Here is a 22,899-nt window from a genome sequence, read left to right on the forward strand (position 1 = left end):
ACCTTGCCATAAAATTGGACTGCTTTAGAGGGAGAAAAAAAATTGAAATGAGCAATTCAACGTTCCAATAGAAAAATGAAAGGCGCAACAAATAGCCACAATGAACATTTTGCAGTGACACCAAAGGCAGCCCTTAATTAGTCGATATATAACTGCTTTAGGCTTTTACAAATACGCTTTAACGATACTATCGCGATCAAAAGTTTACGGGACGCATGTTCACGGAAAAAATCATTGTAGCTCTGCTTCGCGACGCAGTCGTGCGTTATTGTTACCAGCGGATAGAGCATCCAGTTCCCTAATACTTTACATATTTCAGGAGACCGGATTACGTGACTGCGCCGCAATAATTTTGGAACGAAAAGCGCCCCTTCTAGCATGCAAAGCTGAAGGTCAAATTACGCTTGGATTTGACCTCTAGCTGGAGGCTCGCCGCAGATATGGCTGTAACGTCACACCACGTGGCTAGTCGCCACTCGTTCCGCCGCTGCGCCGACCGCCACTCAGACCGCTCGCTCTCGATAGTTGTGTCGCGTGTCTAACCACGTGATTCACTCTTGCTGAATTAAGTCAACGCTCGCCGGTCACCGGGACGAGTTCCTCGAGGAGCCGGGTAGGTTCTAGTGATCCCTACGACAGAGAGCGTCACGAAACCGCGTTGGCTAGAGAAGTTGCGAAAGCGGGCTCGTGGATTTGATGAAACCGATGAAGAACGGGAGGTACGTTTGGAGAAGCAGCGGCACAGGCAACGCAACGGTCTCCCTGAGGCGCGCCAAGTACAGAAGCCGCGCTGGTCAGTAAGGAGAGCCGAACCTCGTTTATTGCCAAAGCTGGGTGCCTTTTTATAGGCATGCTTAACGTGAGGGAAGGGGGGAAGAGAGGGAGAGAGAGCGGCGATAACGGCTACCGCAAAGGAACGAAAGGGTGCGCGCCGGTGACGCGCGCGCAGCTAAATTCACTGAAGCAGATGCCACAAATCGACACTTTTAATTGGGCTTGCAGCGAGTTGCGGGCGTACGCATGCTACAAACCGTAGCGTGCGCGCGCTACGGACACGTTGCGGGATGCGTTGACAAGATGGCGGCGCCCTGCTTGCCCGCTTCGGAATAAATGCATGTCGCCTGAGGATTCTTCGACACGATAGCTCGCTCAAATGGTAGCAGTTCGCGTTTGTTTCACACACTCTCGCCTTCGCTTAGTATATGCGATAACTAGCCCCTGTTTTTCAGATAATTTGGCGATTTTCAAGCTCTTAGGCCTAACATTGAAGGACTATGGCCTAACTAAATGCAGTGTTTATTCCTCGCAGGAACGACACCTGTCGCAGCAGTTCTCTAGCTTATAGTCACTTGTCACATTTTTTTCGATTTGCATAGTTTTTCACCTTGGAATAAAAAAGGCTCGCAACGCACCCACCCTCGTTATCAGTAATTACGGATGAAAATTTCTTCAACCCAGCGTTGATGTGCTTTGACTTCTTGTCACTAGATGGCAATACTGTTTACACGCGCCCCCTCTGCGCGCCCCTGAGGGACGCTAGGGCACGGCCAACTAAAAGTGTCGTGAAGGCTGCCACTACACAGAAGGGCAGCGGATGTTGCCATCTCCGCGGGCGTCGACATCGGCCACTGGTTCGGTTACTTTTCGCTCCGGCTTAGCTCAGCCGAGTTGAGCCAAAGCCATATTTTTTTTTCGCACAGTCGCGTCCCGTAAGCGTTTGATCTAGAGCAGGGGTTCTCAAACTGGGTTCCGCGGAACACAGGGGTTCCGCGGGCTGTCTTCTTGTGTTCCGCGAGAACCCTCACCGGCTCTGACCCGGCAGCTGATATGAGACTGGCTCTGAGTGCTACTGAGCCACGCTTTGACTTGCTCTTAAAAGGGAAGCCTGAAATATTCTCAGGTAGGCTTCACAGAAATATACAATTTTAGTAATTCTGTGTGTACAGCTGCTGATCAGTGCAAATCTGTGTAGCATAGGCTGTAGTGTCACAATTCTGTAGCTTTTACATAGCTATGTGTGTCAATGTGTGTAGAATGAAAGAACCCCGCAGTCGGTGAGGCCAAGGAAAGCGCAGGTTTTTAAAAAAATTTTGGTTCTTGCTATAGATCAGAATTAGTGCTTTAATCATTTTGGAAAGAAAGGTATTAACTACAAAGTAGAAGGAAAAACAACACGCCTATAGTGGGAACCGAACCCACGACCTGTGAATATCGTGTCCGTTGCTTTTCCGAGAGCTACATCAACGACTGTCCAACCTGCTACTTGTTTGGGTATTAATGCTGCCTGTAAACAAACCTTAAGAGTGTTACCAGTGCCACCCTTCTCCTTAGCAGTGGACATGGAACGTCTTGTGTTACTGCCAGCTTCATGTAGAGCGTGATCGACAGAGAGGGCGGAAACTGTGCGAGAACCCTCTTATGCTGACTATGGCTTCAAGACTGCCAGAATTGAGACCCTCGTTAGCTATTAGCAGGGAACTGAAAGAAGGGTGGTGCTGGTGAACACTCTCGAGGTTTGTTTACAGGCAACATTAATACCCTAAAGAGTAGCAAGAGCCGTTGATGTGGCTCAGTTGGAAGAGCACTCAACGTGATATTCGGAGGTCGTGGGTTTGGTTCCCACCACTGGCGTGTTGTTTTTCCTTCTACTTTGTGGTTAATTACCTTTGTTTCCAAAATGATTACAGCACTAATTCTGGTCAATAGCAAAAACCAAAATTTAAAAAGAAATCCCCTACGCTTTCCTTGGCCTTGCCAACTGTTGGTTTGTTTCATTCATGTTTCATAACGAGCCCCTCATTTCCCTTTCACTTCCCCGCTAAAAGCGTGTGTAGAACTGATTCTAGGTTACCTGCTTTTTTTTTCTATATTATGAGTTTTGGTATTTAGTCATTTAGCTTTCAGTTTATATTACTCTGAAAGTTGACAAGTAAAGGCTACTTACTGTACTGTCATTTAAGCCAGTATTTTTTAGTATCTAGGTTTTTTGTATTCCTTGCAAGATGACAAAGCATTTGGTGATATTTTGATTTTGCACTGTTTAATGTTTATTAGATAACTACGATCTGGCAAGAAAGAAGGAACTACAAGCTACGCTGACATCTGACCTGGGTTCTGAACCTGAAAATGTGCGGCAGAAAAGGAAGAGGAGGCCAGTGCAACGCCTGATTTCTTCAGATGAAAGTGACAGTGAAGGAAACACTTATGATGTGCCTTTTGCAGACTTGCCACATCCAAGCCCTATTTTTGTTCCGCAGCCACCGCCGCCGAAAATAGCCAAATCCAAGGAGCATGCCTTATCTCCACTAGCGACTACAGCTTCTTCAATCAGACGGTCTCCTGCGACCACCTTGCAGCAACCTACCGAAGACAGTCAAGCACCCCAGCAAGGCAAATCACATAGAAACTGTGAGTGCTGCAGTCATTATTCATAAATTATGTGATAATGTGCACATCATATGATCATAATACCATTGCAAATCTGATAACTTGCTTGCCTTAGCAGCAGGAGTGTTTATCACAATTGCATATATGCAGAATGATAGCATCATGGAGGTTCATTTCAAGGCAGTCTTGAGAGCACAGTAGATAAACAGATGTAACTTAATACATAATAAACTTACATCTGCAGTGGCATATTTTTGACGTAGTATGTGTCAGGGCATTGCTTTAAAGTTACAATGTGCTTCTCAACAAAGAATGTTTGCTTAATGATAATGATCAGGCAGCCCCTAATTTTCATGATTTGTCACTGCAGTGTTTGTGTTCCTTAACTCTTTACAGGCATTCTGAGCACTTTAGAAATTCGCTTAGCAAATATTAATGAGCTTCCAGTGATGGTAATGTTCTGTTTTTCTAATGGAGATTTGGTGTTCACATCTTTTAGCATTGCAGCTGAAGACCATCAGAATGCTGAAGGAAATGACAGTCTTGATGAATGAGCAGCTGAAAATACTTAAGAACCTACAGAACACCATCGTGCTGCATTTGCAGCCATCGACAGCAGCAGCAGAACCCGTGGATAGCACTGTTCTCGACTTGCTTCCTCTTTCAACGCACTCAAGACTTGAACAACTTGAGCAGCACCTCTGTGTTGCAAAAAAGAGATCTGACCTAGTGAGTGCAGCATTGAAATTATTGTAAATGATGTTCCTAACCATTTATAACTCAGATGAACAACTGTTAAGTATTGCAAAGTCACAGTGGCATTTGAACTTGAATGTGTAGTCAGTAGTTCTATACTGCAATAGTTTATTACAAGCTTCCTTGGTTTTAGAAGCATGGTCCATGATGAAAAAGGGGGGGCCGCAAACAAAACGGAGACAAGGAAAGGAGACAACAGGGCGCTCGTCCTCTTGTCTTCTTTCCTTGTCTCCGTTTTGTTTGCGGCCCCCACCCCCCTTTTTCATCATAAGCAGCTTCCAACTCATCCAACCTTCCATTCCGTAGAAGCATAGTGCTAGAGTCATTAGCCTTTAGGTTTTTTTGCAATTATTAAGTACCCTTTCTTTTTGTTGTCACTATTTCACCATTGTGCACGTTTCTATTTTAAGGTGGCACACCTCTCACTCATAGGGGGATCATCACTTAAAGATGCCTTACGTCAGGTTATGAAAAAGTGCATTTGTGACAGCTTGGCACGAGACTTCTCGCTGACCGGAAGAAAAGGGAAGCGGTCATTTATTGGCCTTCAGCTGCTTCTTGTCATAACAGGTACTCTTTGCTCTACTTTTATTTATGTGCTCTGGGCAAATGTTTAATATTTCCCAGTCTGTCGGCTCAGAATTTTAACAACCACAGTCTACTCATGCATCTGTACACAAAACTATTTGGCATGTCAGTTATTACTGGCACAAAACCTTGTGAGTTGTTTACATAGCTCTGTTATCTAATCTGTGGCATCTTGTTGTGAAGAATGAGTCTGTACATTGCAGCTTGCTAGTATAAAAAGAGAAAACAAATGAAGTTAGAATGTGTTCTCATAGGGCTTACCTGCATTTAATGATAGCAGCCTTGGGGTCTAGGTCGTCTGGTCTTTCATGTATCCAAAAAAAATATAAGGAATCTTTTTTCGTGTGAAACAAATGTGCCTAGAGCATGTCTACATGCTGTTTATGTTGCTTTATTGCATCTGCCAAAAATCATGCTAGAAATGTGCAGGGCACTTCACATGAGGCATGCAAATTAGTTCTGTATGTAGGGATGTCACACTGCACACTGTCTTCCTTTTAGCAAATGCACTCGCCTCATGTTGGCTGCCACTGCTTTACCAGAATGATCACAAACTTTCTACCTAAGTGCATGTACAGTCATGGGCGTCCGGAGGGGGGGGGGCAAGGGGGGGCGGCTGCACCCCCCTGGAAAATCACTCACTCGAACCGTGAGTGATGTCCGCACGCCAGGGGCGGTGGTGCGCTCAGCCAAAAGGGTAAAAGCAGCCCCGCTTCCACGCTTTGGGTCACATCTGCGAAATGCCGCGTCCGGGCGGGCGTCGTTCCGCCGTTTTCAAACCACGCCATCGTTAGCTCTACTAAAAGGCGACCTGTTGCAGACATACAGCGGCATCGGCGAGCATGTGTTTGAGCCTTCTTACGATCGGTGTCTGTTTTTTGATCTCTAGAGAGATAGCGGTACGGAGGCAGACAGTGCACAGAGCATCTTGTTTTCGCCTTCGTCGCTCGCTATAATCAGGATACGTTCGTACGCCGGCCACCGATGAATTCTTCAGGAGGGAAGGACAAATCAGCCGTATCCACCCCCGCTTTGTCGGGCTGCTCAGGGTCAAGCGGGCGGTGGGTTGGCGCCGCAGCCGCCGCTCGCTGTCTCCTCCGATCCACGGGAGAGCGCAGTTCGGTAGAAGCGCCGCTTTCAGAATCTTCGGCAAAGGGGATTAGCTGCTTTTGTTCACGGCGACGCAGTCTCCAGAGGCGCCCCCACACCAGCGTTTCTTGCGTCTTCTCCGAAAACCAGCGCCTTTGGTCAACGCAGACCGATGGCGCCTGCCTGGCTCGCCTGTAACCTCTGGCTGGGTCTCAAATCACAACAGCGCCCATGTACTGTGCGTGTCAGTGCACGGTAAAGAGACCCAGACCCAGGTGGTCGACATTATCCGGAACTCTGTACTACTCCGTCCCTCATAGCCTGATGCGTTTTGGGGCTCTGAACCCCATAAAAACACAACAACAAATTTTCCGACCGGAGTGGCGAGTGTTCCTTCCCCTCGGAAGTCGTGCGGCGTTCCTTTCACCCCCCAAAGTGCGCATTCGGGGATATTGCGGCAAGTAAGCCCTTGCACGTGTGCGCGCCTCTGTGTTTGTGCTTCAGTGTTTTTAGTGGCCGGTTGTCAACGAAGGTCAGAACAACCAAGACAGCGGACGAGAAAACGACGAGCGGCGAGCAGTGTGTGTGCAGTTGCTCGACTGTGCGGACGCGCGAGCAAAATGGAGCGAGGTGTATGAAGCGGCGAGCGTGCATTTATCTTGTAAAGAAGTTTTTGTTGTATATATAGTTGTCTTTTGTTTTCAACGTACGCGTTCAACCGTTTTTCCATTCAATGTGTATGATGAGTATGCACCGAGAGCGTGTAGTGAAGCACAGAAATGAATTTATCGCCCGTGTAATTACACAATTCGCCCAGAAAAATCCGAGGCGCCTACAGTTGCTGTTCAAGGAAGACTGACTGAGTGACTGTAGTTGCGTGTTTGTGAACATATTGTGCTGTGTGCTGGTCATCAATCCGGGTGAGTCGAGAACCCGTATGCAGCAAGACTGAGCACTTCTCCACGAAGTGATAGTATCTTTTTGTATTTTTTATTAATTTTAATTGTTTTTTCGTTGATAAACTTTAATGTATCTCTCCTAGCCGCGCTTTAATTTGCTGTTTGTAATTTTTCTTTCATGTGCGTATTTTACTTATTTTTTTATTTATATATAAATAAATAAATTTACTCCGCAAATAGTGCCTTTTTGCTACGAATATACGCCCCCCCCCTCCGGCGCCAACAACCAATGGGGCCCCCCCCTGCAAAAAATTCTGCGGACGCCCTTGTGTACAGTTGCTGTTATATTTGCTACAAGCATGCAAAACCAGGTTCACCTTATAGTGTTCCAAAATAGGCGCGTTATTGATGAAAAATTTTCATGAAAAAAAATTGTACACAGTATGTTTTGCTGCCATTGAGCAGTATAGGCATATTGTGGACAGAAAACACCATTCTGAGCACTCAGTAAGTAGCTTTGATATTAGAGTAAAATAAATTGTTTGTTTCTGACTGTTTTGACCGCATACTTTGTTCTTTTCTAAATGATAATGCTGCTGTAATCATTATGGGTGATTTTAATATTGATGTATCAAATAACAATTGTCCGTCATGTTATGAATATGTTTCTTGTTATACTAGTTACGGGTATACGTGTCTTGTTGACTTACCCACGAGAGTAACAGAACACAGTGCTACAATTATTGACCATTTGTTAACTAATGTCCCTGTTTGTAGTTCTTTCGTTATAGAGGCAGACATTACTGATCATTATCCCGTGCTGTTTACAATGTCAAACTATTTGAAAATTTCTAATAAGCATTATAATCGGAGATTTTTTAATCACTCGCGGTTTGTAAATAATGTATGTGCTATTGACTGGTCGTCTGTATATTCATCTAGCTGCGCCAATGACAGCTATAACCAGTTTGTTGAACTTTACACAGAAGCAATGACGTCTGCGACCACCTCTTACTCTGTTACTGCTAAGCACAAAACCCCACGAAATCCTTGGGTATCGAACTCGGTCTTACTTTGCATTAAAAAGAAATACAATATGTATAGGAAACTAAAAAAACAACCCTTTAATGCATCATTAAGACGTCGGTATTCTGAGTACTCAAGAATTTTAAACAATGTGCTCTTTGCTGCAAAAAAAGCTTACTTCAGTGATCAGGTCCGTTTTAATGGAAAGGATTCAAAGAAAAACTGGAGCATCGTGAACAAATACCTTGGCAGAGAAAGAAAGCAACAACTTCCTGATAAAGTAGCATATAATGGCACAACGCATACGTCACCAGAGGATATCTGTGCAGCTTTTAGCGATTACTTTTCATCAATAGAAAATGTAAATCCCACGGAACCTCGTGCCACATGCCTCGTTCGACCAACTCGCTCATTTTATCTTTTTCCCACAGATCATGATGAGGTAAAGTCAGCAATAACCGGCATGCGTAATGCTTCTTGTGGCATTGATAACATTTCAGCCCAAAGTGCTAAACTAGTGATAGAAATAATATCTCCAGTGCTAGCCCATATTGTCAATTTAATTTTCTCGACAGGAGTTTTTCCGGCAAAAATGAAAGTAGCGAAAGTTCTTCCATTATACAAGTCAAAAGAAAAAGATAACATCCAGAATTACAGGCCAATATCAATATTACCGTTTTTCAGCAAGGTCGCTGAAAAACTGTTAGCAGCAAGACTTAACAGGTACCTAGAAAAACATAGTATTCTGTCACCCTACCAATTTGGGTTCAGAAAAGGATATTCCACAACAACTGCCGTTTCGACCTTTGTTGACATAGTTAGGAAGTTTATTGATTCAGGTTCCCTAGCAGCAGGCATATTTATCGATTTCGCCAAAGCCTTTGATTCTCTAAATCACAGTATTCTTAAAGAAAAGTTAATTGGTTACGGCGTCAACGGCACACCCCTAACACTCATTGAAAGTTACCTAACGGACCGTCATCAGGTTGTTTTCTTCGGAAATTCACAGTCGAGTGCAAAGGTGATTAATGTCGGGGTTCCCCAAGGCTCCGTGTTGGGACCTTTATTTTTTTTACTTTATATCAATGACTTGCCTTCCCAATTAACTTATGCCCAAACTGTATTATATGCTGATGACACGACTTTAGTATTAGCAGATCGCGATGAAAGTGCCCTGATTAGAAAAGTAAATAAAGAATTACAAAATGTACATAAATGGTGCATGGCGAATGCAATCAACCTTAATCCTAATAAAACCGTCTTTATCCTTTTTCACTCTGGCAGAAGAATTGTTTCTCAGCATACAGAAGTAATTTACAATAACCGGCCTATTCACCATGCTAACAACACAAAATTTTTGGGTATTGTGATAGATAATTATCTCAAGTTTGATTTACACGTCCGTTCAGTGATTAAAAAAGCCTCATACGGCCTGCATGCACTTTCCAAATGCCGAAATTTTTTCCCCGTTGATGTACTTGTTAACCTTTATTACGCCTTTGTCCATTCACATATTAATTACTGTATATCTGTTTGGGGATGCACATATTCATCTCACATCGCCCCCTTATATGTTTTTCAAAAAAGAGCTCTTCGAATTGTCGCGCAAAACATTCAGCATACTCATCTAGATGAATTATTTGCCGTTCTTGGTATCCTAAGTGTATACGACCTAGTAACTTACAATACCGCTTCCTTAATTTATCAGATATTTCACAACACACTCAATTTAACTACAGTACGTCTTCATCGCTCACTACGCACCAACACGTCTACTACAAGACATCGGCTCTTGCTTCCTACCATACACACAAATTATGGCCGGCAAACGTTGCAATTTACGGGTCCTCATTTGTGGAACAGTCTTGATTATAACATTCAAATTTCACCTACACTTCATGCCTTTCAAAAACAATTAAAACATTTTCTACTAAGCTCAACCTAGTGTACATTCTTTAGTGCTTTTTTTGTATTTTTTTTCTAATTATAATATGTTTATTTCATGTTTTCACTAGTATTCAGTGCCTACTGCTGTAACATGCTTATTGCTATATAGTTGCCTTATTTGTTATTTGTTGCTGTCGTCTACATCATGTGTAACAGCTTATAGTGGTCGGGACCCTTAAACAAATTTTGTTGGGTCCCTGAAGTTCTGTGTTTGTATTTCTTTTTTTATGCTAAATAAATACTTTCTATTCTATTCTTAACGCTTAACATTTCTGAATAGTATGTTTTCTTTTGAAAGTGGCCAAAATTGGACCATTGTAATACTCAACTGTGCAAGTATTTGTAATGGAGTGCAAGTACTCCAGAGGTCTCTGGAAGCAATTAAATTGTGCTATTTCTTGCAGAGACACTTCGAAGCTCATTTCCGAAAGCAACGGACTGCCAGATTCAGATGTGCGTAGCAGACTGGCTGCGGTATGCTCCTTCTAGATGCAAAAAGCGGTATGAAATTTTTTTCAGTTTTTTTCTTTTTCATAGCTCCTTACAGCAAATTAAGATAAATGCTGGCGTTTGCACATTTCTTTAGTGTTCTACCACACTGTATGGTTTCACAAATTCTGCCTCTCTGTCGTTGCTTTTTCTTAAGAATAGTTCTAGGGCTTATTGCCTTCACCTTATAATCATTTGTATGCAGTAAAGTTTAATAATTTAAACTTCAGAGGCTGGAAAAAAATATCTGAATTATTTGAAGTTTTAATTATCCAATAAGCTAAAAAAATTTACAAGAACTGCTTGCATCAAAATATATTTATTTGGTAAAAGACTTGGAAATGGTCACCTGCTGGAGAACAGCATGACAATAGCAATTTTTTGCATTTGCATTTATGCTGTGTCGTGCGCACACTATGGAGAGCATGAGTGCAAAACTGCTCTAAAATGGTGCAAGTCTCCTTGGCATTGTTCCTATAGTGCAAGACGGTAGTGGTGGTTCCCTCTCACAAGGAGCATCACCTAGTTTGAGGAGGCTTGACTGCACAGCATCTGGCTGGCACTTAAACACACAGTGTCGGTGTAATGAAAGAACCATGCGGGTGGAAGCAAGGGAAATAATCAATGCCACCAACACGGCTGTCGGTGAGCATCCAAAATGGCATGCAGCTAGGCTTGGTTGGCTTGCTGATGCGCAGCCAGCAGCCGAAGCTATTAAAAGTGAAGCCGAAATTAAGTGTTTGGCATACTTTGGGTCAGAATTAAGGCCATCCATTTGTCACTCTTGCTGTTGTGCATATGTCAGAGATGCATAGTCATCTCTGCAGAATGCAGTTCATGATTGAAAAAAGCCATTTTCACAAACAGTTCTGTGTGAATAATACCTAAATGCGACCTGCTTTTGGGATCCCATTGGGATTAATCATTGCGAGACCTGTAATGCCTGAATTGGCAAGCATTCGAGACATAGTAGATGGGTGTTGGCTGTGGGGCAGTGCTGACAATTTGAATTACTCGGATATTTGAATTAATGGGGGTTGAAATAATGAGCTTTTACTGTAGTTGCATGTCTTGAAGGTCATGCGGAGCAGAGAGGAGGCAGCCGCCGCATTGCTTGTCATGGCACTGGCTAATTAATGAGCTTCCACTATATGCTGCTTACCCACTTGCCACACAGCATGAAGAAGTAATTGCTTGTGAATGGTCTGCATAAGTAAAAGAGAAGTCGAGAAGTCATGCTGTTTTATATTAAGACAAACTTTTCGCGAAGCAGACGTTTCATGACAGGCTGTTTAAAAGAATGACAGAGTGTATGTTGTTCTCGTTCAAACAACAAATAGAGGCTATTCGTGTTTTCTTTTCTCTTGCTGTCACCTCTTTGCGGCATTCATGTTGGACCAAAAGAACCCAAGCTGCAAGCTCATTTAAGCCATGCACCAGACTGAAGGGTGTGTGCATACTTCCTAAAGGCCGCAAATACACTGAGCATTTCTTGTATTTCTTTCTGTGGCATTACCAACAGTACATTCTGTCAATGGTATTTAACAGGGCATATTTAGTTGTAAAGAAAATGTAAACATGCTCTTGCTGTTTACACTTGAGTCCACGTTTTGCAGCATGGTCCGAAAAGTAAATTTATGGTGACTTTCAAAGGCTACGATATATATTGTGGTATATGTTGCACCTCAAGTGCTTAATGATAAAGCTATTTTTCTCTGGTTACCTTTCAGAGCTTAAAATGAGGTATACGTGTTAATTCTTGGTGTCACAGAAAGCATCATTTCTTTCAAGAAGCAGCTTGTTTCCTTTATGTTTCAGGGAGATCGCCAGATTGGTAAGGGCTGAAGCTGACATGGAACCAGTGGAATGAAGAGCAGTACATCAATGTTAAGGTTTATGCAGGCAATGTTGCTACCTCTATTCCTTAGCAGCACTATATAACTGGTGTGGTGAAACTGTTATTGCCGATAAGATTTGTCATTACTGTTCATGTACCGTTTATTGTTTCTGCTTCACTGTGCTTTCTGGAAGCAGGCTTGCATCTTTTTATTCATGAAACATTGATCACAAGTTTTCTAAGTGTGCTCACTGCCTCGAGTCCCTGGCAGCAATATTTACCTGGTGTGGTCAACTGGTATCATTACAGCATTTATTTGTTATTACCACTTCATGCTGTGCTGTCTGTATGCTGTTCATTGTTTAAGCCAGCTTTGTTTAGATTTTTTATCAATGTGCCTACTTGCTATCACTACCTTTAGTTCCTGCCAGCAATATTTCATTGTTGTGGTGAATCAGTGTTGTTGCAGCAAATGTTTACTGTTTTTATTTCACGCTGCACTATTTGCATACTAATCTGTTGTTTCTTTCTGCTGTGCCATGTGCAGGCAAGCTTGTATTCTTTTCATAAAAGAAGAATCTTAATTGTTCTCTGTGTATGTGCTGCTAGTCGCTGCCTCTAGTGTTTAGAAGCAATATTTAACCGGTGTAGTGAACTGGTATCATTGCAATATTTATTTATTATTACCCCTTTATACTATGCTGTTTGTGTGCTTTTTATTGCTTTTCTTTTAAACCAAGCTTGTATCTTTCTTTTTTTTTCACTTTTTTAGTAACCTGGGCAGTTAAAATAGTAATATTTTGTCTGATGACTTTGCACATTGAACATTTTAACATACTGTCAAGAACAAAAGTGGTGTATGCCACTCAGTGGCCGATAGAGCCTTACAAAGCTGCATTGCCAAGCCATCTGCCAGTAGCATCTGGAATGAGATAACTGTTGGGGAGCTCTTTGTGTAGGAAAGTGACATGCTGGCTGGCAGGTAAAAAAAGGGTCATCATTTTTATTGGTCCGAAACACCGCCCGAGGACGGTGCGGTGATGTAGTTGTCTGGCTCTACTGGCCCCGTCCCCTGCACTCGTGCTTCCTACACTACATCACCATCAAACTCACTGTAGTAAAGCAGTCAGAATTTCATGCTTCAGCAATTTCATTGCTTTCTGTTTGAATTGATCATTGCTTATACTGTTCTTATCAGTATTTTGAAATGCCAGTAGCTTCTCGGACTCACACTTGGTGTTGAGAAATTTTGCCGTGCTTTGTTTCCTAGTGAATGTAGCATTGTGATTGGAGCTGTATTAGGCATGTCTACAACATGGCAAATTGCTACCAAGCTTTATTTTGCCAGCTTCAATGCATGGTTTGTTTACCGTAACCTGTATTTGTAATGGTTCTGTCAGCCAGTGTCACCTTGAATTTTGTATTTCATTACTTGGTGTATGCATTGTTTTACCAGCACTTCTCATGCAACTAAATGAGAGCTTTAGTTTTACTGTGACGTCATCTTTTTTTTGTGTTCTTCACCAGCTTTTAACTTTCATTGACACAGTTTGTTGGTATTGTTCTGATCTTTGTATTTGTTAAGTGCCAAACATTTTTTTTTTAGTAATAAATATTTTTGTTTGTATGTCAGTCTTTCTCTGCTACAGCCCCGCCGGGGTGATGCAGTGGTTAGGCGCTCGACTACTGTGCCCAAGGATGCGGGATCGAATCCTGGCTGCGGCGGCCGCTTTTCGATGGAGGCGAAATTCCAGAGGCCTGTGTGCTGTGCGGTGTCAGTGCGCGTTAAAGAACCCCAGGTGGTTGAAATTTCCGAAGCCCTTCACTACGGCCTCTCTCATAGCTCGAGATGCTTTGGGATGTTAAACCCCCACAAACCAAACCTTTCTCTGCTACAATTACACCTTGCTTGTCCCACTTTGTATGAAAGTGTGGTTGAGATCAGAAAAGCATTATTCATTCGTTTTATATTTCATAACTGACAGGAAAAACTTGTTCATGATAAATATATTTTTTTCCAGCAAAGTGTACTTTACATACCACCCTGCAGCTGTGGTTAGGGCACTTGGATGCTGATCCCGAAGATGTGGGCTCAATCCGAACTACAAGAGCCACATTCCGATGGAGGCAAAATGCAATATCCTATGTACTGCGCAATGTCAGTGCACATTAAAGAACTTCAGGTGGTTGAAATTATGCAGGGAACTCAACTATGGCGTCTCTTATAGCCCAAGCACCTTTTTAAACTAGCTATCATTTTACTGCTTCCTGCCATGTGTTCCGAGAACACTGCATTATGTAAAAAGAACTGCCCTAAATAAGAATACTAAACTGCAGCTACAATGTTTACATGCCCTCCTTTAGTCTTGTCTTTTAGTGCAGCATATTTTCATGGAACTTCGTCTAGTATGAACTGCATGTGTGCTGCACAAGCATGTCCCCTGAATGTTATGGCGACGTGACTAATGTTTGATTTTAATGTTTTGTGAATGTGGATGAAACTTTGCTGCAATGTTGTTGTACATATGCTAAATATGGATGCAATGTTGTAGACAACATCGCAGCAATGTTTCTGTATGTATGTTGTCTTGACATGGCCAAAGGAGGACGCTAGCCATGTTGGTGCAACCTAAAAAGGCAATATTGGTACAATGTTTCAGCAACAATTTGTGCTACAATTTGTGTACTAAGCGTACGCTTAGATACTTGTATATCTCACGTCTAAATACCTTCCAATTCTGATATTCTGATATATAATCATTGGTTTGGTTTGGTTTATTGGGGTTTAACGTCCCAAAGCGACTGAGGCTATGAGAGACGCCGTAGTGAAGGGCTCCGGAAATTTAGACCACCTGGGGTTCTTTAATGTGCAGTGACATCGCACAGCACACGGGTCTCTAGAATTTCGCCTTCATCGAAATTCAGCCGCCGCGGCCGGGATCGAACCCGCGTCTGCCGGGTCAGCAGCCGAGCGCCGGAACCACTGAGCCACCACTCCAGGTGGTCGAAATTATTCTGTGGATCTCCAGGTGGTCGAAATTATTCCGGAGACCTCCACTACAGCACCACTTTCTCTCTTTCTTCTTTCTATGAATGCCGTCCGCATGGCGAAGTTGGCAAAGCGCGTTGCCGGCGATTGCGGAGACGCTTCCTGCAGTGCTGCCTCTGCTACACCGCTAGAAGAAGTCTGCGTTGCCACTTCCAGCGCCGTACCTTCCGAGTCAGCAATGCAAGGAGACGGCGTTTCAAGTGTGCCTGCTGTCCCGACCGCATCAACCTCGGCGATCGCGGCACCCTCTCTCGCGTCTGTCGCCGTGAGCAATGACGCATCGTCGACCGTGCACGTGAAAACGCACTTTCTGACGCCGGAGGAGATAGAGGCGGCGGAGGCACAACGTAATGCTGTGAAAAACAAACTCGGTGCCACGCCCGCGACGCTACGAAAATTTCAAGCGATGTCGCCCGATGCCGCACCTGCCACTGCTACTACCGAAGATGAGGTTTTTTGCCTTGTGCAAATGTGTGTGTTCGGCCACCTGCTCTCCAAAACCTTGTGCGAGCGCTGCCTTTCAACTGGACTGGCAATTCAACAAGGTACCCAGTTCGGACTGGCTACAAAGCTTGAGTTGGTATGCCCACATTGTGGGATTATTGCTAATTCTTGGAGTTCACCACGCCAGAACGCAGGAAACGCTTTTGAGGTGAACATCCGAGCCATTATGGCTATGAAGCAAATTGGAAAGGGGCAGACAGCTGTAAATGACTTTTGGGCTGCTATGAATGTATCTCACAGAGGACTTCATCACAAGACATACCAGGAACATCTGAAGAAGACATTCAGGGGCCCAGAGACTCAACGCATGGAGAGTTTCTATTCAGAATCAGCAGCTGCTGTGAAAAAGGTTTACCAGGGAATGGACCCAGGATTTACCAGAGACATTACTGTGGTCTATGATGGCACCTGGCACAAGCGCGGACACACATCCCACATTGGAGTTGGGGCAGTGATAGAGTATCACACTGGCCTCATCTTGGATGCAGTTGTCCTCTCAAACCACCCTAGTAGCACGCTTTGTTGCCTCAGTGTGGCCACAACGTTACATTCTAATATTGCCTTAACGTGGCTAGCGTCCTCTTTTTGCCACGTTAACGCAACATACATAAGACAACGTTGAGACAATATTGCTCCAATGTTACATCAACTTTCAGTCAATGTTAAAGCAACTCCTGGAGACAATATTAATGCAACATTGCTACAACATTTTCTTAATGTTGATACAACTTTTTATTCGCACACATACAACATTCCCACGACAATTTTACTACAATATTGCTGCAATGCTGTCATAATGTTTCAGAAACATTCAGACAGCATTCTAAATTACTGAAAATATTTCAGCGACCAATAATGGCTGCTGCTCAATCAAGTGATCTCTTGAAAGACTAAACTGTGTACAATGGCATCATCATACCAGAATGGTTACAGCAGCTTAAGGTCACAAGAATGAGCAATTGAGCATTACTCCTTGCTACACAGTAATGCAGTGCTTGCTATAGAATACAAATACAAGACTGCACTGCACAACACATTGTTTTTCCATACTTTCCAGACCACTTACTCTAAATAAATCCTTAAATGTTACATTCATTAGCTCTCTACCAGTGCTCCTATCGTTTAGATGCAACAAGATTCCATGACATGGTTATTCTGACAATTAGACTGATTTATTTAAATAGACAGAAATATAATTTCGAAAAAGGAAGCAGACTTATAATACACTCAACATTTACACAAACACATTGGCATAGCTTGAAAAATGCAACACGTGGGCTTACATTTTCACGGATATCAATTATTTATTTACTTCATAAAGAAACTTGCAACAAATCTAAAAAAACAGTACACATGTGAGCTACTCGGGAACAAGAACCAGAGCTAATGTTTTAAACAGTTACTAGGCACATTACCATAGCATGAAAACGTGCACACACCTCTCAACTGGCATGTTATAAATACAAAACACTTGAGTAAATTATTTACACAACAATAGCCCACCTTGAAAACATGCACCACCTGGACTTTGTATTTCCCAAATATAACACATTCATTTTGTGCACAAAATTGCAAAAAATAAACAAAGTAGCAGTTCAACCTAGTTGGCCATTCAGAAACAAGGAGCAGAGGTATTATGAACAGCAGAGTTAGTTGTTGGGCTGTTTAGCATCACTGATTTAAGTGCATAGTTTTCCAGCCCTACGGAACACACACACACAGATACATGAGCCGCCGCGGTGGTTCAGTGGTTATGGTGCTCGGCTGCTGGTCTGTTAAGACACTGGTTCTATCCTGGCCGCAGTGGTTGCATTTCGATGGAGGCAAAATGCTAGAGGCCCGTAAATGCAATCTGCATGCAAGCGATCTTAATAATGAGGACAGGTGCCAAACTTGTCAAGCACTGCAGTGATTGTACCGAGATTTTCAAGTGCGAAGATCCTTAGCAGAAGCAGACCACAAACCACATGTGAAGCTACAGAGACGCATCATATTAAAAAAGCTGGTTCACAATGTGCGAGCAATACTTCAATTGTATCATATAATGCAGATATGTTTCTTTCATAGTTTTTATGATAAAGGTGTGATAAGTTTGTTTTTTTCCGGCTGGGCTGGTCTGAGGGCATTTAAGCAGTGTCTGTGCCGTTAAATAACCAGTTGTCAGTGAGCGCTGTGTTCTATCCTTCTTCCCAACTTCAGTAAAACGGCAAGTTGGTACATACTTGAAGAAAACAGCGCAGCAACAGGCACAAGAGAGAAGATGGGACAGGCGCTGACCAGCAACTGAAGGTTTATTGAAAAGGAACACTTAAAATATACTCACTTTACAACCAAGAGCGCACATGAGCTGCGCGAACAACACCGATAAGCTATAAACTTCAGTCATGGTGGTCAAGATTCAACAGTTCACAGTCATGAACGACTGTCCGTCCTTGTTCATGATTGTGAACTATTGTATCCTGACCACCATGACTGAAGTTGACAGGTTATCAGTGTTATTCGCGCAGTTCATGTGCACTCTTTGTTGTGAAGAGAGTATGTTTTATGCGTTCCTTTTCAATAAACCTTCAGTTGCTAGTCAGCACCTGTCTCATCTTCTCTCTTGTCCCTGTTGCTGCGCTGTTTTCTTCAAGTAACCTTCTTCCCTTCTTTGGTCATGCACCGTTGCACTGGAAAACTACAAATTTAAAGTACTGTCAACATTTGCCAGAACAATTTAGCATGTCTAAAATATGCTTGTCTTCTGGTAGCCTCCAGCTGCTCACGATGACGGTCTCTTCTAATTCATGATGTCACAAGCGAAGCTGCATCCCTGCAAAAAAAAAGAACCAAAAATTTCCTAATATAAGCATACACGTCTAATAACAAATCTTCTACACTCCTCAAGGAACACAGACATTGGACAGCCCTGTTTAAAGAACTTATGTCCAGTCACTTGGCTCAAACCAAAATAGTGAAAAAAAATCTGCCCTTCCCTGGCACCGCGAGCATATTTTAACAGCCTGAGCAACAAATTGTTCTGAAAGTGGCTAAAAAATGGATTCATTACATAAAAGACATCGACTATTCATGCCACCTAAAATTCTCAAAAGCAAGCAAATAATATACAAACAAAAATTCCCATTCCCGCACCTCACAGCAAAGGCCAGTGCTGCTGTCTCGCTTGAATCCTGCCTTACAAGCGGACCTACTGGTGTCAGCCATGGGTACGGCCATTCAATTGCTTAAACCCACAAGGGCGTTTGTAGATGAAGGCGTAGCCGGCTGGAGGTGGTTGCACATCACTCCCTTTGTCTTCCCTCAATGTACCATGGCGGTGGACGACAAAGTAAACCGAGCTAAGAGGGCAGGCCCAGCCTATAGACTTTTTCAGCCTCACTGCTGTGCACAATTTGAAAGGCATAGTTGCTAACGGCCTATTCTTCCTGGGCTACATAAGCTAGATCACAAACTGATGATGGGTGCAGGGGTCAAGTAGATGCAGCTAGCACAGGAAAGGGCTAATTTGGGGAATATGGGAGAGGCTGTCGCCCTGCAGTGGGTATAGTCCGCCCGATGATGATGGATGATTGAATAGCAATGAATATTTCACTTTTCTTACCCTTGGCGCAAATCGCTGCACAGTCCCATAAATGTTGGTTATAAGAGTATACATCTGATTGGGAATGAGAGGGCAAAGACTAGTATAATGCAGCAGCGTCAGTTTCGAGTGAAAGAATAAATTCTGGTTCCTTGCTTAAAATGCCGCTGGATTTATGCTATCTTCCAGTAGAATGCATGAGAACTGGTGTAATGCCCTCGCACAAAGTGCAGACGTTAAGGAACATGCACATGTTCTTCCAGAGAACGAAACTTTCCAAAGTAGTGGTAATGACCATCGCTCATCCCTGCTGGATCAGTATGCCTCTGCGTCTTTAGTAATTTTCTAGCATCCGTGGGTAACTCTGGATGGTATCGCTTCAGCACTTTAAGCAGGGAATGCAGGTGAGAAGCAGGCTATTAATTGCCCACACGCGCAAGTCGTGCTCTAGACATTGAGTAGCGGCACCAGACTCAAGTGTCATCCTATCTTCATAAACCACCAACTCCTTATTGTCAGAAATCCGCGACAACTCCTATGTTGGCCTTTCTATGTCAGAGATGCTGCTAGCGGTGCTAAAATCCGACAAGTGAGAACTGCGGCTTTCAACTGCGTCCTCGCCTGGCGCTGATAAAGAGGATAAAATAATATTATGCGATCAAAAGGCATCTTGATACTGTTCTGCTCATGTTGCGTACAATCTGCTGCCATGACCATTATCAAGCCTAACAACAGAAAAACAGTTTTCTAGTTCGTCGTAAACAGCCTCTGCTGTTCTTCGGCGTCGTTGCTGAATGGACACTTCGCTTAGCGAACTCTTCATTCTCTTCATGATACAACGAATGTAACACTTTATCAAACTATCACGAAGAACCAACACAAGTCACAGCACAACAATGGAAGTCTAGAAATCACTCACCATTGAGGCCATCCTCTGGGCAAGCCTTTGTTGTTTCAGCTGAATTCCAGTGAAACCACAACGAAACACAGAAGCGCGGGCACGGCGACCGCAAGAAAAAACTGTACTAGAAGGACAAAAAACGTCCACGACTGCCGCTGACACGCAACGCAGGTTCTCCGATGAGCGCGCATCGCAGGATTGGCTCTCGGCGCGGCCGCGGTTTGGATTTGGATTTGTGATAGTGATCTCCATGGCCATTAGACTGCGGGGCGTCAGTGAAACCAGAACTAAATTTCTTCGGCAGTTTTAATTTGGTCTGCATGTTTAATTGAAAAACAAAGTACTTCCAGCTCATTAAACATATTTTAGATAGAAATATATCTTTCTACATTAGTGTCACAGAGTGCAAGTACACTTGGACTGCTCACCATTTGCATACACACCAATGCAAACTTGCCCTCGAAGTAAAAATTAATAAATAAATAAATTAATACTGTCATGGTGAGTAGAAGTGATCTGGTGCCGGCTTTTCTATTTGGGCTTCAGAAATAGCCCGAGAGGGCAGACAATTAACCTATAGCATGAATGTTATATCAATGCTATCGTATGTGGTTCAACATTTATTCATCATTTGACAATATTGCTGCAATGTGAAAAGACCACTTAAGGGCAACGTTATCAGCATGTTGCTTGGTAACATTGCAGCAACATTATCTAATGTTGAAGAATGTTAGCGCAACATAGTACAACATTGGCAATGTTGTTGCAACGTTGCAGTAACATACTGTGCTACTAGGGCAGTGCCTCGGGTGTCAAACAGGACCCAAACCTGAAGACTCCGAGTACTCAAGCTGGCGTGAGCAGCACATCTGCCAAAAAAACACCGATGCGAAGTCTGGAAGGATGGAGGTCGAGGCAGCCTTGATTCTTTTCGCCCGTTCACTGACAAAGCACAACCTCCGTTATACAACGATTGTGTCCGATGGAGACAGTGCCACCTACTCTGCCCTTGTGAAGGAGAATGTTTATGGGCTGGTCCCAGTTGTCAAAGAAGAATGCCTCAATCATGTGCAGAAAAGGATGGGGGCTGCACTGCGCAACCTAGTGCAAAAGAGTGATAAGGCGTTGGGAGGGAAAGGAAGGCTGACAAAGGCTCTTATCGACAAGCTGACGGATTACTATGGCTGGGCTTTGCGAAACAACTCGAATGACGCGGCAGCAATGCAGCGTGCAGTGATGGCGTCCTACCATCACATCACATCCACCGATGCGGAGCCTCACCACGACCTATGCCCAGAGGGCGCTGGCTCATGGTGCCGTCACAAGGCTGCTGAGGCAAATGGCTTACCACAACCAAGGCACAGGTACAATCTGCCAGGCTATGTCGCTGAGGCTATGCTGCCTGTTTATCAGCGCCTCTCCGAGCCTTCCCTTCTTCAGCGGTGCCTGGGAGCGAAGACTCAAAATGCATCGGAATCATTTCATTCTGTTCTGTGGTCACTGATGCCCAAGGAGCAGCATGCATCCCTGATTGCAGTGGAGACAGCACTGAATGATGCAGTGATGCGGTACAATGCTGGAAACCAAAGGGCCACCAAAGAAATTTCTCTGTTTGCGGGGCTCACACCTGGCCACCTAGCCATCCATCGAGCCGTGGAAAAAGATGCCCTGCGCATGGGAAAGGCTGAGAAGCGAGGTCAAGCGAAGACTGAGAGGCGGCAGAGAAAGAAAGCCTGCAAAGACACCGCAAACTATTCTGCGGGGACATTTTAGACCCAGAAATGTTGTGTCAAAACTTCAAGGGCCGTTTTCTCAAAATGAATATTTTTCCTGGTGCGGCTGCTTATGCAAGCAGTATCTCTGGAACCGCTAATCAGATTCCCACCAGGTTTTTTTTATTGTGTGCCTGAATAAATTTCTAAGGGCAAGACAGGCCCACTTTTTCAAGTTATTGAGTCTGGAATTTATTATAAGCAATCAAAATTAGGCTAATGCAAGTCTAATTAGTAACACTAAATTCAATGATGTGCTAAAACTTTTCAGCAAGGAAATTAAAAAAAGGGCTCTGTCTTGCCCTGTGGTACCTATTCAGGAACCTTCATAATGAATTTGACAGTGCTAACACATTTTGCAAGTTCTCCAGGCATATCATAAGGAACCTATGTGAACCATTCTGATATACTCCTGTAACTTGAGTACCAGTGTATGTAGCTCCATGAAACTTTGTAGTTATTCATATGTCTATGCCATGAGTGTACCCTGAAAATTTCATTCAGTTATCTCAAGAAACAAAAACGTTGGTGTTCGAAGGTAGCCTCCCCCCTTAACATGAGTTTAAACGTCAAGTGCTAGTCATATATTCAGTTTCCCACATCAATCAGTTCACTGGATTGCAGATTGCACCCAAAACATGATCTCTATCACACCTTCAGTTTCCCACATCAATCAGTTCACTGGATTGCAGATTGCACCCAAAACATGATCTCTATCACACCCAAAGAGAATAATCCGGCCTACCAGGCCTCCTCCTTGATGGCTTCCCTCACGGTCGGATGGCGGCCGGGCGTCAAAGAGCCACCTGCTACCACACTACGGCTGGTGGACTCAGCTGCATCCCAAATGGAGCTCTGAGAATCGATCGGCAGTGACCAAGGGAACGCAAGTCTCTGCTCCAAGGAAGAGGCAACTTCTGCAGCAACAAGACTCCTTGTATGGCAAAGGTGCCAAAGAGTGGCCAGATGTATTTTGTGCCACCTATGAATGCATGCAATACAAGGCAAAGCATGTCACCCGGACATCGCTGTTTTGCATGAGAGCAACGTGTGCAATGCAGGCCGCTTGTCTCAA

General features: G+C 43.6%; 2 protein-coding genes across 5 annotated transcripts; both read left to right on the forward strand.

Annotated features, from left to right (window-relative positions):
* Positions 1 to 1,453: 1,453 nt before the first annotated feature.
* LOC149357483 (uncharacterized) lies at positions 1,454 to 13,306 on the forward strand. 3 transcript variants are annotated; one of them, XM_089584743.1, is made up of 6 exons: positions 1,457 to 1,900; positions 3,055 to 3,408; positions 3,887 to 4,116; positions 4,554 to 4,713; positions 10,097 to 10,193; positions 12,000 to 13,306. In XM_089584743.1, the coding sequence occupies exons 1-6, from the start codon at positions 1,828 to 1,830 to the stop codon at positions 12,049 to 12,051; spliced, it is 966 nt and encodes a 321-aa protein (XP_089440869.1). In that variant the 5' UTR covers positions 1,457 to 1,827; the 3' UTR covers positions 12,052 to 13,306. The 3 variants fall into 3 exon arrangements, with proteins under 3 accessions (XP_089440870.1, XP_089440867.1, XP_089440869.1); XM_089584744.1 differs by lacking the exon at positions 12,000 to 13,306 and having other exon boundaries at positions 1,454 to 1,631; positions 10,097 to 10,647; XM_089584741.1 differs by lacking the exon at positions 12,000 to 13,306 and having other exon boundaries at positions 1,454 to 1,900; positions 10,097 to 10,646.
* A 1,778-nt stretch (positions 13,307 to 15,084) lies between these two features.
* On the forward strand, positions 15,085 to 21,976 carry LOC149357484 (uncharacterized). Of its 2 annotated transcripts, XM_089584746.1 has the most exons (2): positions 15,085 to 16,080; positions 20,849 to 21,976. In XM_089584746.1, exons 1-2 carry the CDS (start codon positions 15,108 to 15,110, stop codon positions 21,823 to 21,825), a joined length of 1,950 nt encoding a protein of 649 aa, XP_089440872.1. In that variant the 5' UTR covers positions 15,085 to 15,107; the 3' UTR covers positions 21,826 to 21,976. The 2 variants fall into 2 exon arrangements, with proteins under 2 accessions (XP_089440872.1, XP_089440871.1); XM_089584745.1 differs by lacking the exon at positions 15,085 to 16,080 and having other exon boundaries at positions 20,931 to 21,976.
* The last annotated feature ends 923 nt before the right edge of the window (positions 21,977 to 22,899 follow it).

The sequence above is a fragment of the Amblyomma mixtum genome, chromosome 3, assembly GCF_055824585.1.
Source record: "Amblyomma mixtum isolate Tamu chromosome 3, ASM5582458v1, whole genome shotgun sequence".
NCBI classification, from domain to species: domain Eukaryota; kingdom Metazoa; phylum Arthropoda; class Arachnida; order Ixodida; family Ixodidae; genus Amblyomma; species Amblyomma mixtum.

What these genes read in the sequence shown, in the direction of transcription:
- LOC149357483 (XM_089584741.1), top strand. Translation starts at nt 1,828, where the DNA reads ATGAGACTGGCTCTGAGTGCTACTGAGCCACGCTTTGACTTGCTCTTA. An exon ending in AGGCAAATCACATAGAAACT is followed by an intron (nt 3,409 to 3,886) that starts GTGAGTGCTGCA and finishes CACATCTTTTAG; the next exon opens with CATTGCAGCTGAAGACCATC. An exon ending in CAAAAAAGAGATCTGACCTA is followed by an intron (nt 4,117 to 4,553) that starts GTGAGTGCAGCA and finishes TTCTATTTTAAG; the next exon opens with GTGGCACACCTCTCACTCAT.
- LOC149357484 (XM_089584746.1), top strand. Translation starts at nt 15,108, where the DNA reads ATGAATGCCGTCCGCATGGCGAAGTTGGCAAAGCGCGTTGCCGGCGAT. An exon ending in TGTCCTCTCAAACCACCCTA is followed by an intron (nt 16,081 to 20,848) that starts GTAGCACGCTTT and finishes CTGTGCTACTAG; the next exon opens with GGCAGTGCCTCGGGTGTCAA.